Source organism: Cibotium barometz, chromosome 32 (genome assembly GCF_041138505.1).
Source record: "Cibotium barometz isolate CiBa-2024 chromosome 32, ASM4113850v1, whole genome shotgun sequence".
Lineage (NCBI taxonomy): Eukaryota > Viridiplantae > Streptophyta > Polypodiopsida > Cyatheales > Cibotiaceae > Cibotium > Cibotium barometz.
Window position 1 is genome coordinate 41,144,763 of NC_141077.1, and position 14,509 is coordinate 41,159,271.

The 14,509-nt window shown below is 46.5% G+C and overlaps 1 protein-coding gene across 2 annotated transcripts in view; it reads right to left on the reverse strand.

Moving 5' to 3' along the window:
- LOC147620197 (uncharacterized) overlaps window positions 1–14,509 on the reverse strand; it is a 107,943-nt gene that overhangs the window by 58,718 nt on the left and 34,716 nt on the right. For both annotated transcript variants that reach the window (XM_086772395.1, XM_086772396.1), the window contains 4 exons: window positions 13,287–13,505; window positions 12,984–13,122; window positions 11,173–11,270; window positions 10,755–11,054 (listed from right to left, as the gene is read on the reverse strand). In XM_086772395.1, coding sequence (XP_086628521.1) covers window positions 10,755–11,054; window positions 11,173–11,270; window positions 12,984–13,122; window positions 13,287–13,505 — 756 coding nt within the window. The remainder of the gene's footprint in view (window positions 1–10,754; window positions 11,055–11,172; window positions 11,271–12,983; window positions 13,123–13,286; window positions 13,506–14,509) is intronic.

Genomic DNA, 14,509 nt, shown 5'->3' on the forward strand with positions numbered 1-14,509 from the left:
ATGTTGCGGTATCTGCAGAGTACGAAGGATCTAGGACTCTTTTACACAGGAGGGGATGGAGTCAGACTCCAAGGTTGGAGTGACTCAGATTGGGGAGGAGATCCAGACACGAGGAGATCTACTTCAGGATACAGTTTTACCCTTGGCTTAGGAGCAGTTTCTTGGAGCAGTAAGCGGCAGCCAACTATTGCCCTATCTTCGACAGAGGCAGCGTACCGGGCTGCTTGTGGTGCTGCTTGCGAGGTTGTGTGGTTGCGGAGGCTACTAGGCGAGATTGGGTTTCCACAGAAGGAGCCCATAGTCATCCAGTGCGATAACCAGAGTTGTATAGCTATTGCTCGGAACCCGGTCTTCCATGCCCGGACCAAGCACATAGAGATACAGTATCACTTTGTACGTGAGAAGATCTTCGCTGGTGACATCTTGCTCCCTTATTGTTCGACGGAGGACAATGCGGCGGACCTCTTCACGAAGTCTCTACCTCAGGCTACGCTCAGGCGGCACTCCAGCTCCCTTGGGTTGATTTCACAGCCAGGAGCTGAGAGGGGGTCTTAGAAGTCATCTCCTGTCTTAATCAGACACCAGGGTCTCTGTTGTGGGTGTGCTCGCCCTGTATAGGTGTTTTATCATTTTTCCTCACTCCACGTATTTTTTCCCCATTTTTCCTTGGTGTTGGTGGATGCCACATGCTGGAGCAGAGAGATGGTATCCACAGGTTTCAAGGCCAGGATGGATCCATTGTTACAAACCCCCCCCACCTCCCCATGTGAGAGCCATTGCCACATATGTCTTCAGCTCTCTTCTCACGGGTGCCCCCATATCTATTAGCAGTTATCTCCTGTCTGTACACATTACTCAGTAGGGAGTGAGGGGGGGCATTGTTGTGGGTGTGCCCGCCCGCGTGAGCTTTCTCCATTTTTCCCCATTGTCCATGTTTTGCTAGTCGTGGGGGGACTGTATGAGCTGGCCGACTGGTGTTTTCTGTTGGCCAACTCAATTTTTCCTAGCCGACTGCTATTTTTTCCAATCATGTGCTTCTCTTGCTACTATCGGCCTGTTTTGCAATGGCCGCACCTTCCCTCCACACTAGTTTTGTACCGGATTCGGGTGTATATAGCAGAGTTTATACAGCCTTCTCCTCTCTTGCGTTTCTGTACTTTCTTCTCTCAGTACTTTCTCATTTCTGCTGCCCATTTTGACATGGTATTAGAGCCCCAGGTGGCTTGAACCTTTGGGGACGGTGAGAGCATTCGGGACTGCTGTGTTTGGTGCTAATTGGAGTATTGTTGGGCTGTTCGGGACATGGAGAAGAAGGTAGAAGGCAGCATCACTGTTGGATAGCCACCTTGCATTTATTTGCAGCCTCTTCTTCATATTTTTTTTCCCACTCACCCTCCCTTTACAAGACCAAGTAAACCCCCGAGATGGCAGATTTGCTCGAGATGGCAAACATGTGAAGATCCCCACCCTCTCGACATTCCCGATGGACCGACAGTTGGACGGGAACAACTATGGCATCTGGAAGGTAATGATGGAGTCTATCTTGGAGTCTTATTATTTGGCCGATTTCATTGTGGTTGGAGTTCCAACGCCAGAGTTGGAGGAGGAGGAGCTTTCACTATCCAGTGGGAAAGAGCGGGAGGCTCAGGCACAGTTGTGGGATTGTGTCAATGCCTGTGTTTGTTCTTTCATCTTCCTTAATTGCACACCCCAAGTGATCAACCACATCAAACACATGACACTGGATCGAGGGATTTGGCAGCACTTGGCTTCTTTGTACAATAGGGTATTGCCCATGAAGAGAATTTCCTTGGAAGTGCAGATGCGAGTGATGAATCCTGCAAAGTCTTCGACGATGCAAGAGCACATCAACAAACTCCACGCTCTTCAACAGGAGGTTCTTCAAGAAGGTGGGAAGGAGATATAATCAAAGGACATGGCCATCACCTTGCTGTCTCGTCTATCCCCTCAATACTCAGCTTTCTATTCTTCTTTGATCACCAGTGGGAGGCTCAGCACCATTACATGGGAGGAGCTTGTGCCAATGGTATTGGACCAGGAAGAGCGGTTTCTGAACCCTCCACAGGGCAGAGATTCTAAGGCTTTGACTGGCTAGCAGTCGAAAGGCCGCAACAACAACAACAACAAGGGCAAAGGAAAGTCTTCACAGGCGAAGTCTTCTGAGAAGAAGCCCGACTCAGAGCGTGATGCTTTGAAAGCTGAGCGGACCTGTGACCATTAGAAGGATAATTATTGGAGGAAATGTCCTCAGCGGAGCACCAAGAAAGGTGTTGATTCCTCAACCGCAGCCGCAAAGATTCTAGCTTTTGTGCACTTAGAGATTATGGACACAAAAGCTTCATCTTCTTCGAGTGGGAGGCGGTTGGTCTCACCGTTGGGGATACTCGGGAGTGGATTCTAGACAGTGGTGCTTCCAAGCACATGACTCCGTCCCGAGAGTTGTTACAAGATCTTCAAAGGCAAACAGGTCACATCTTTATTGGTGACAAATCCAGTCTCGATTCATAGTGAGGGCAGGTTGGAGATCGTTCCCAATGGCAGAGGGGGGAAGCATTCCTCCCGGGTTCTTAATGCCCCATCTCTTGGCTTTCATCTTTTGTCAGTGCATGAGGTTTGCAAGACTGGCATGTGGGTGGAGTTTGATGAACATTTTGTTGCTATCCAAGACAAAGCAACATGCCAGGTTGTTTGGGAAGGCGGAGTGGAGAATGGTATTTATAGACTCTCAGCACTCTCTTCTCTTACAGGTACTCAGCTCGGTGATTTGTGGCATTTTTGTTGTGGCCACTTGAATGTGCATGCGCTACGGCGGGCTTTTCGGGACCAGATGGTGGATGGCTTGCCAAATGGGAGCTAAAGCAGGCTACTAGGCGGCCGGGCTTCGAAACCACTGGAGTTGGAACACACTAACTTGTGTGGACCTGTGCAGACCCCATCTTTGGGAGGTTCTTTGTATTTCATGCTGCTTGTGGATGATTGTAGCAGATTCACATGGGTGTATTTTCTTTCATAGCAGAACCAGGCCTTTGCTCAGTTCAAGGATTGGTATGTTATGGTGGAAAAGGAGTCTAGATTGCAGGTGAAGATTGTTCGGGCTGACAAAGGAGGGGAGTTTTCTTCTAATGCTTTTGCGTTCTATTCAAGTACCAAAGTGGTTGTTGGACACCATTCGGGATTCAGGTGCTACGGAGTATCCCTCCGAGTGGACCACGGAGGATGGACCTCGAAGATCGCACAGAGTTCATGATAAAGGTCAATCAGAGAAGCTTTTACAGGTGAACTATGCATTGATGTCTAGTATCATTCAAGACAAAGAGCCTACTTCAGTTAAGGAAGCTCTTTCCTAGGAGACTTGGAGGAAAGCCATGCAAGTGGAACTTAAAGCCATCGAGAAGAATAAAACTTGGGAGTTGGTTCCAACGCCGTCAAAACGGTAAGTCATTGGTGTCAAGTGGGTCTACAAGACCAAGTATACGTCCGATGGATCCGTGGACAAGCACAAGACCAGACTTGTGGCTAAGGGCTATGCTCAGCAACCTGGCATCGACTATGAGGACACTTTTGCACCGACAGCTAGAATGACCATGATTCGGACAGTTCTTGCCCTTGCCTCTTCTCAGTAGTGCTGGTGTATCAGATGGATGTGAAATCTGCATTCCTGAATGGTGACTTGCAAGAGGAGGTGTATGTTGAGCAACCTCCAAGCTTTGAGGTTCTAGGATCAAAAGGTATGTTTACAAGTTACGGAAGGCGTTGTATGGTCTTAAACAGGCTCTCAGAACTTGGAACCATAAGATTGATTCTTTCTTTCTTAGAAAGGGTTTCGAGAGATCAATTGTGGATCCAAACTTGTATCTCTTTCGGGAATGTGGTACGGTCACCTTGATTATCCTCTATGTGGATGATCTTATTCTCACTAGCACTCATATGGAGCACATAGCTGTGACAAAGGCTGCCTTGTCAGAGGAGTTTGAGATGACGGATTTAGGCTTACTCCATTTCTTTTTGGGATTGGAGATTTGACATATGGAGCACATAGCTGTGACAAAGGCTGCCTTGTCAGAGGAGCACATATGGAGCACATAGCTGTGACAAAGGCTGCCTTGTCAGAGGAGTTTGAGATGACGGATTTAGGCTTACTCCATTTCTTTTTGGGATTGGAGATTTGACAGACCCAGAGGGGTTCTTTGTTTCTCAACAGCAGTATGTTCATGAGTTGCTAGAAGCCTTTGTGATGGAGAACTACAAGCCTGTTTCATCTCCGATGTACCTGAATACCAAACTTACAGTACGTGATCCTTGTGAGCAAGTTGATGCCTCCTTGTATCGAAAGCTTGTTGGTTCATTGATTTGGTTGCTGAACACCAGATTGGACTTGAGATTTCCAGTGGGGCTATTGAGCTCATTTATGCAGACACCTTTGAAGACTCATTGGGACGCAGGATTGCAGATCTTGCGGTATCTGCAGGGTACAAAGGATCTTGGACTCTTTTATAACACTGGAGAAGGAACAAAGGACCGAGTCAGATTGGGGAGGAGATCTAGACACGAGGAGATCTACTTCAGGATACGGCTTTACCCTTGCTCAGGAGCTATTTCTTGGAGCAGCAAGAGGCAGCCAACTATTGCCTTGTCTTCTACTGAGGCAGAGTATTGGGCTACTTGTGCTGCTTGCGAGGTGGTGTGGTTGTGGAGGCTACTTGGCGAGATGGGGTTTCCATAGAAGGAACCCACGATCATCCAGATTCCAGTGCGACCACCAGAGCTGTATTGCTATTGCTCGGAACCCGGTCTTCGATGCCCGGACCAAGCACATAGAGATACAATATCACTTTGTTCGTGAGAAGATTTTGGCTGGTGACATCTTGCTTATCTTTTGTTCGACGGAGGACAATGCGGCAGACCTCTTCATGAAGCCTCTACCTCAGCAGATGCTCTGTCAGCACTCCAACTCACTGGGGTTGGTTCCACATCCAGGAGCTGAGATGGGGTGTTAGCAGTCATCTCTTGTTTGTACATATTACTCAATAGGGAGTGAGGGCCATTGTTGTGGGTGTGCTCGCCCGTGTGTGAGCTTTCTCCATTTTTTTCCCATTGTCCATGTTTTCTCCTAGTTTTGCTAGTTACGGGGGGCTGTATGAGCTGGCTGACTGGTATACCTGCTGGCCAACTTGTATTCTCTTGGCTAACTGTTGTTTTCTGCTGGCCGACTCATTTTTTGCTGGCCGACTGGTATTTTTTCAAGGCGTGTGCTTCTCTTGTTGCTGTCGGCCTGTTTTGCAATGGCCAACCACCAGCCCAGGTGGTATATATACCACACCTTCCCCCCACACTAGTTTTGTACCGGATTTACGTGTATATAGCAGAGTTTATACAGCCTTCTCCTCTCTTGCATTTCTGTACTTTCTGCTCCTAGTACTTTGTCTTAGTTCCGATGCCCATTTTGACAGTATCCTCACAAGTGTTGGATGCGCATGAGCGGGTTTGGAGGCATACGAGAGGGGTGGTCCCTCACGCTCTTCGAACCTTCCTCCTGTTGCTTGTGGTAGTTGGGCTACTTGCAAGCTAGCTGATTGATGGATTTGTTTTCATTCAAAGTTTTTGGAAGAAACCGTGGTGCATGGCTGGGCCAATCTACCCGTTCAATGTACTTGTATAATAGTACTCCCTTAAGGGAATAGAATTTACCTTCGGGCGCTCGGGGGGGGGGGGGGGGGGGGGGGGGGGGGATTCATAAACATGCTTCCGCAAGCACCCGTGCTACATTGGTACCAGAGTGTCAGGTTTTGATAGAAGAAAGGTTACAATTTTGTTTTTCTCATAAGGGCTTGGAGATCCATCACGGAGAACTCCATCATCATCAGCGTTTTCACTCAAGTTTGCATTTTTCATCAGGGCTGCATTTTTCAAATTCTATACCGGATAGCTCTTGTGTGTGCAAGGGGCACTCAACCATAGGGCGAGAAAGAGGGACACACACCGATCTTCTGGTCCCTAATGTTGTGTCATCACTACAGTTTTGTGAAGAGTTTTCATGTGGATGCCTTGCTATTTTATATCAGACATGTGTTTCTTGATTCATGGCTATGTATATGGTAAACTAACCATGCTTGATGAAGAATCCAGTCTTTAATTAGTGTAAGCACAATTCCATCTTGAGACACATTCAGCATCCATCACATCATAGATAGACATGTTCCAATACATCTATGATAAATATCAAGAACATATACATCCTGTAAACACCAAAAGACAACCTTGCACATGACAACACTAGGGGCTGAAGTTGGGCTAGCCCCTTGTACAAGATGCGGGTGTCTGGGAGTCCGTACTCCACCAGCAACACCAGATTTATCCAAATCAATGTATTACAGAAAAAGAAGACAAACCCTTGGTCACAAACCCAGGGCAAAGCAGTCAACAACCGCTCTCTTGATTGCTTCAGGGCAGCTGTCAGGCCCACCTGAGTGCTAGTACGTGATCAAACTCTCTAGCTTAAAGCTGTCTACACAGCGGCTCGCACAACCAACTATGTTTCAAGCTCTCTGGCCACCCATGGGTTCCACCAAGTCACACACACCGGTTTTATTCAAGTCAATGTTGATATCTTCGCTGTTTCCATCGTGGGAGACAACCTGTAAACTGTCCAAAACAGTCCCTGACAGCCCACTGGCCAAATCGTTTAGCAACCAGTTAAGTAGTGTAGTTGCCAAGCAAATCCTGTATCTACTCCGGCCAATGAAACTCTTGATACCCAACCCTGTACTATGCTAAAAACAGTTCAGCCAACCCATAGAGGAGGAGAAAGTGTCAACCAGCCCTGTATAAGCCTCCTATGCACTCAGCCAGCCGCAAAAAGGTAAGAAATACCTATCGACCAGCTCTGAGAAACTCTGTGAGGAGCAAACCCACCAGCAATTAATAGGCAGAAGAGAGAGTCGACCAGCCCTGCAGCACCCTGTGTGCAGCACCCTCCAGGTGAAGTCGTCATGCCAAAAACCTGCCCTGGAAGTCTGTATAATCACACGTGTGTGGCCTACCTTGTCCAGCACACCAGGGTTGCCTAGAAAAGCAACTCATGGGCTTCAAAATAGCTCCCCAGTCCCTTTTAGCAACTCGTGGGTTTCTAGCCATGTGCCTGGGTGCCCATATTGACATTTGGCCACAATGCATTAAAATATGTCTAGCTCTGGTGTGTACAATTTATAACTTGTCCGCCCAACTTTTAAGTGAGTGTGACCCTGTAACCATAAACCTTAGTACACAGGGCTATATCTATGAGGAAAAGATCCTTCAATTAGTTAATGAAAAACAACCACAAAGGGCTAAGCACAACCACAACGGGCTAGATACAAACTCGCCTCATATAAGGGTGGTAAACAAGTGATCATAAGGGGAAGAGATGCTTCTCCTTCGGCTGGCTGCTCTGAGGAGAAGGCTATCTCATACAGGGGGAGGGGGGGGGGAAACAACCACACAGGTGGTCTATAATGCTAGATGGGATCACCGCCTCTATATCTATGAGGAAAGGGCTGGACCTCCAGAGCTTCAAGAAGGCTTCCCGCCGCTTCCGCATGCGGTCAGAACCTCCTTGAAGCTTCCCCCACGGATCACGGAGGGTGTGAATAATATAGAGCCATATGCTCCTAATAGTCGCAGCCGGCGGAGTGTGTGTACCCTCGATGGCCTCGTTGCATCTAGCACACTAAATGTGCTAGGTTGCGATGCTACTGCAAATCTCCCATCTCTGGCATGAGCCTAGCCGCCAGTCACGTGTAGGAGGTGTTGTGACTGGTACTACTGCAATACGATGGTGAGAGACCTGAAGGGCTAGCCCTCCCCCATCCTCCTCATAAGCCCTGATCACTCCACCCTCTGTGGCCCAAGCGACAGTGCCGCAAGTGATGATCCCGGTCGATGCCCTGTCAATAGCGAAGATGTGGAGAATCCGCTGCCAGATCTGCTGAGCCTTCGGGCAATCCCAAAGGCAATGTCGTTGAGACTCCTGATGGTGGCTGCACCGCAGGCAACGACCTCCTACTACCAGCCATGTACCGACCGCCAAACTCCTGTGTGCCATCAACCAAAGAAAGAGTGTGATCTTTGTAGGCCAAAAGCTGTCCCACAGGCTCTTCTAGAAATCAGAAAGGAAGCGCTGTGATAGGCCCTGTGACTGCCAATGCACTGCTGCTGCCTATCTCAGGCATCTGAATCCTACGGCCTAGCCGCGCTGTATATGCAAAGAAGGGGGCGTCCAGAGTCTCCTCCCAATCCACAGGATCATGACAAGTCCACTCTCCTGGGTCCTACTGCAATCACGTGAGAGGTCAGCACTCCCAAATCCATAGCTGCCATAATCTCTCCCTAGCCACCTTGGCCGGTGTTGGATCTGTGCCATGCCCGTGCCCAAAAACCGATCACCCTCACCCTCTTCAATCCTCCAAGGGAAGCTCTGATCTCTCTAGTCTACCTTGAAATCCAATAGAGAAAGTAAGCAGATCACTACCCTCATCTGCTCCAAGGACCGCCACACGACGAATAGGAAGAGGTAAGGTGCCAAAGGACAGCCCTGTCTAACCGAACGGGAGAGGGGGAATCTATCACCACGGGCTCCTTGAATGAGAACCTGGTTGTGTGAGGCTGAATAAAGTCCTCAGAGACTCCACGGATCCACTCCATGGGGAATCCCATCTCGCTCATAGTGCCCTCCAGAAAGCTCCAATCCACTCTATCATAAGCTTTCTCAAAGTCTAAGAGTAGCACAATGAGGTCTTACTGCTGCCTCCTGGCCAAAGTTGTCGCCTCCCAGAAGGTGAAGATGTCCAAAATACTCCGATCCTGAACTAAGCCAGTCTGAGTGTCGTGGATCAAGTCTGGGAGAAAGGGTTGTAGTCTCCTGCTGATGGCCTTAGCCAAGATCTTATACGCTTTCCCTAGAGGAGTGATGGGTCTCCAACTGTCAGATCTCCAATCTGTCACCACCCTCCTTGAGAATCAGGTGAATCAAGCCCTCTGAGAGCCTCTCTGGCATGGCACCTATGATCATAATCTCATTGAAGGCAGCACGAAGGCCACCTTCCATGAGGTCCCAATGGCGACGAAAACAGGAGACTGGAAGCCCGTCTGCCCGCGGGCGTCATGTTGAATGCTCGCAACTCATTTGACATTTATAATAGAGCAAAGATGTTTGAATTTCAATTGTTTTTTGCACAATTCTGTGTACCAATGTTGCTAAATTATGAATGGTTTAAAAAAATGAAAGTACTTAAAGTACTTATCCTGATGTGTACTTTACGCATACCAAACCATCCCGCACTGTACTTAAAGTACGCAACCACTATGAATTTGCTCATCATCCTTGAGATGTGGATTGACTTGGTCTTGCCCAAATCTGGGCCTCTAGGTGCTATATTCGTAGCAACCCCCCTTCCCAATTCAAACACCATCCTTAGCGTTTCTTTTGCACATTCATGTGGCGGTGGAAGTGCGGTTTCCAATGGCACTAGTCCTACCCCGGCCTAGCTCTGAGGCTGCAGGCTTACGGTGGCAGAGGACACATTGCCCTTGTGGAACACCTAGGTTTGAAGTAGCCCGTGTTAATTGGTTCTTTATCTTTCCTTCCATTCCCTGTTTTTCGTGCAAACAGAGAGAAACTAGAACTTGGTTCCGTGGTGAAGACGCTTCCATAACAGGCTCCTTTAGGAGGTGGTACTCCTGCTTGCACTATGTGTGCTTGCGACCCGGATTGTGGATTGCCTGTCTCTAATGGTGACATATAAAAGAGACATATCCCGATTGCTACAAAGGTGGTTGTTGGGCTACTTGGCCATGGCCAGCTTTGGGGTCGCCAGCAAAAGTTTGAAACAGAGTGACGTCCGACATGGCTTGAGCACTTTTGGATGGAGTGAACATTGATGGTTATGGTGCTGCTCCCGCTCCTTCACTGGAGCTTCGCCCAAAGATAAGGCGGTTCAATGCCCTTTTCACTAGTTTATGGCACTATTCATTGAGTGTGTTGGTGAATCTGGGCTTGGAGGACCGTGGCACCTCCCATTTCCAAGGTTCCGTGGTTCCACCCCCCACCACATCCATGTTTATTTAGCTCATTTCTTCCCAAATCTCCTCGCTTGGAAAAAGTCTTGCCTTCTTAACAGGGAAGCGCTCTGTTTGAGTGTTGATGGGACAGCAGGCTGTGTGGGTTTGAGGTATGATTTGATATACAACAATCGCCTGGATATCATTTCCGATGATCCATTGAATCGGAGACGAGTTCGCATCAAAGGATTTCCCTCAGGTGAATCGGTCTCTAGCATTTCCTAGAGTAGGTCTAAATGAATTCAAACACGTGTGTTCCGCCCAAGTTATAGAAAATAAATGTTTTCTTTGAGTTTGAGTTTTTTTATTTTTTGAACCTTTTTTTAAGGCATGGAGCTTTGTGTCTATGAGAGGGTTCGTGAGCAATGTTTGTACTTAATGCTCCAATAATTGTAAAGGACAAGAATTTTTCTTGGAATTTGATGATGGTACGGATTGTAAGACATGGGTAGATGTGTCCTTACAAGTCTTCAATTGCAATAAAATATTAACTCATTTATCTCAGCATCTTAGGAAATTTCTTACATGCTGTAGTAGTGAAGTGTGAGTGCTAAATTACTGATAATACATTACAGTAATCACAAAATATAATAGTGCAACAAAATAAATAGACAGGTATTTGATTTATCGCTTGGTACCTGTGTCTCTCCCAAAAGTGATAGGAGGAAAGAACTCTTGCCACTGCCAACATGTCCCATGATACCTACTAACTTCCCTTTCTTGATAGTTATGTTTATATCTTTTAAAACTGCTTCTTTGTTGGGTGATAATCCTTGAACCAATTCGAAAGCTGTCTCTACTTGGATTTTTGATTTCTTGCTACCTTGTTTAGAAATCTTTGGATGAGTCAAGGGACAATGCGCATTTTCTTCAGAGATCACCCAAGAAAACCATCCATCCTTTACAAAAACAGACTCTTCAATAGATGTTGAAGAAATCTGAAAACAGAGGATTCAACATCAGCTTTCAAAGGAATCTCTTACCTCCAATACTTGCATGCATGTGAAAATAAGTTGCAAATATATCACTCATTGTGCGAAAGAAAAAGACTAGTACCTTCTCTAGTCCGTCTTCCCTTCTGGAGCTATTGGGAATGTTCAACAATCTTTGTATCCTTTCAACTGCTACACGTGCCTCCCCTGCATATTGCACCCCTAAAAGCCAAACCACATTTGCATCTTCTTAAAATCCATAATTGTTTATGTTTTTAGCAAAAGGCAAAAGGTCATTAAATTAAGAATGAACCTAAGCGTCTATAAACCTTAAAAACAACTGATGACATAGTCAAGTCATACGAATGGGTACACTTATACAAGTCTGCAGATGCCCTGTCAGTATTTAGATTAAGATCTCACTATTACTGTTTTGAAAGTCTCACTGAGAATCACATAATATCAGTGGAGAAATTATACTCTAAGACCAACAGTTTTGCATTTCTAGCAGGGCCGAGCTTGTGCAACAAGGAGCACAAATCAGGTGCCACAATACTATCAGTGTGCGTGGTGGTGTGCAGGGTAAAATTGCATTGCAACAATGCTGTTTCTTAGGTAGCCCACATTGGACAGTTCTAATGCAGATGTGATCAATGCCCCAATCCTGAATCAACCGAGAGAATGAGCTGACACTCACGCATGTAGGGAAACCCTAAGCTGATATCATGCACACCAGATCTTTGCTAAATTTCATTACCACAAAAGTTTGCTTTAGTTTTGAGGTCTTGGACAATACCCGAGTGTTTTGTGGTTGTTCCCTCTACCAATTTCACCTCCAAAGTGGGTTTTCTCAAGGATGGTCAACCCCATTGGTCCCAACATTGCTAACTCCAGCACCGCCATCCAAGATGGCTTGGCATTCCCTTACTTTATAAACTACGGGCAAGGTTGCATTCGTGTCATCAATTTGAAAATAGTGCCCTAGTTTATTCGGTACTTTGCGCACCTCAGTAACGGAACAGGGAGGGGTAGCCAATGAGGTGATAGCCTGAGTGGTGAAGGTGTCTGCTTAGGACCAGGAGGTCTTGGGTTCACAACCCCATAAGGTGCTTCCTCGGCGGCATCGCCTATGGGCAGTGAAAACAGTAGCTACAGGAGGATCTTGGGCCTCAAGCAAGTCCTGTGTGTGTGTGGGGGGGTGGTTTGGGAAAGAGGGGGGATAGAGAGGATCGGGGTGTGGCATAGAGGCGAGTTGGGCAAAAGGGCGGACTAGAGCACTGGCGGAAGGGCAGGGGCGGCAGCTGAAGAGCTGCACACAGGTCAAAGAGGGTGCCGCCTAGAGTGAGGGAAGGGCTGGAGGAGGGCGGGGAGGTGCATAGGCAATGGGGGTTGCAAGGAAGGGGCTATGCAAAGGGGGACTGCAGGTGTACAGGGGAGAAGCGGGAGCTCCAGCTCACTGACGTTATCCATTCGTTGTACCTTATAATCGGTATCTCAGCATGGCAGTTTGCACAAATTTTATAGACTTTCAGACGCAAGATGCTAAATTGGAGTAGCATCCATTTTCCGTTGAATGCCAACCACGTCCTTCTAGCCATGACTTGAAACCAGCACTCTTCACAAGCTTCTGGAAGGAGTTCATGTGGCATGGCTTGCTGTATTGCATGCCTTGCCTTGGAGGAAAATGGAACCCAATTTTCTGATGCATTTTGACAAATGATTGTCTTTGACAGCCTGAACCCCCATTTACTGCTAGATTGCTTCGTTGAATAATGTAGTGAGCCTCAATGAAAGATTGAACGTATGTCTTCTGATCCATTAGAAAAAATATATAGATTCATGTTCCAACTTAGCTGTGAATCGAATCAATTGTCCGATGACTCTTTTGAATAATCAGATTAGGTGATAAAGACCAACAATAAAAGTATCATTTACCTGCAGGAGCGATGTTGAAGACCCGCACAAGAACACTAAGCAGTGCCAAAACTGTGAATGACATGCTTGCTGACAATTTTCCATGTATTCCAACATAAGTCCCAAAAACTATCAGTGATGCCAAGGGAGCCACTCCATCCTGCATTTGAGATTCCAATTGAAGAGATCCAACACATGCACATTCAGGTATAAAAAGAAAGGGGATATTGTGCTGAGGGGCGAAAACAATGAATAACAGATTGTTTATGTAGGTGTGTGGCTTCATTAGCTGGCATGACCTCCATTTTAGGTTTTGCTTCTAACCTTTAGAGTCGATGTTGAAGACTTGAAGTATAGAGCCCTTTTGATATACTTGAGTTCATTGTCACGTATTTGTGCAATGAATCTGAGAAATGGAGCAGTCCAACCATTGTACTTGACTGTCTTTATACCTGACAAAATCTCCCCTAACAATGTTACACGTGAATCTGTGTATTTTATAGCCTTTCTTCGAAAACGTGCTACAGCCCACCCCATCCACACCTGAAGAAAATAATTAGCAAGAATATCGGTTGTAATTTTAGTAGTTGTGGAGTGAAACAAATGCTTTCAAAAACTGCCTGCCCACATCTTGACAAATGTTTATAACCTCGAGCATGGCATCTCATGAGCAAAGAGGTGCTCAAGGTTATAAACATATGCTGAATTGTAAATTCGTCAGTAAGAATTCCCTTAAGCAACCCTTGAAATACAGATGTGGAAATCATTTGTAGCTATTACAGGGTTTACAGAGCTTCTATCATTTAGCTGACACTCTTTTTTTTTTTTTTTTCGTGAAATGGTGTTTTATATTATATGTAAAATGTACATCAGCCACATGGCTCACACAGAACCTATGGCCCCAAACAAAACCCCCACAAAAGATCCTCTAAAGGATCATGACCATGCAAACCTGTACACTAATAAGAAAGCCTCCTAGCCAAATAAGCATCCCAGATAAAAGCATCAAAGATGAGCCAGCCGAGCCGCCGTAGACCATAACGAAATAACATCTGCATCCAGTAGCTGAGCTGAGAGAAGAGAAGAAAACTGCCAAAGCAGCAAACCGCGGATACGTAGAATGTGCCCATGTATTCCAGACAAGGAATCAAAAATGAACCCATTCCGTGTAGTCCAAATATGCCAAAGTCCTGTCCATCTAAGGAAATGGAATATCACAAGGTGACTGTCTGAAGTAATGACTTGAGGACAAATCCCAAATATCCACTGATGAGCCGAAACAGTAGACCTCTCTACTGCCTCCCAAACGCGAGAGACAAAAGACCAAATCTGACGGGCCATTGGACAACTCATGAACAGATGCATAACTCTTTCAGTGCATGTCGTGCAGAAGAAGCAAGAGGCCAGTGTAATTTTACGACGGCTCAGCTGATCCCGTGTAGGTAACCCTCCCACCAACATCCTCCAAATGAAAGCCTTACCTTGGTAAGGGAGTTTAGACTGCCAACCACGCATAAGAGTTTTCTGCCACCATGATTTAGACTTGT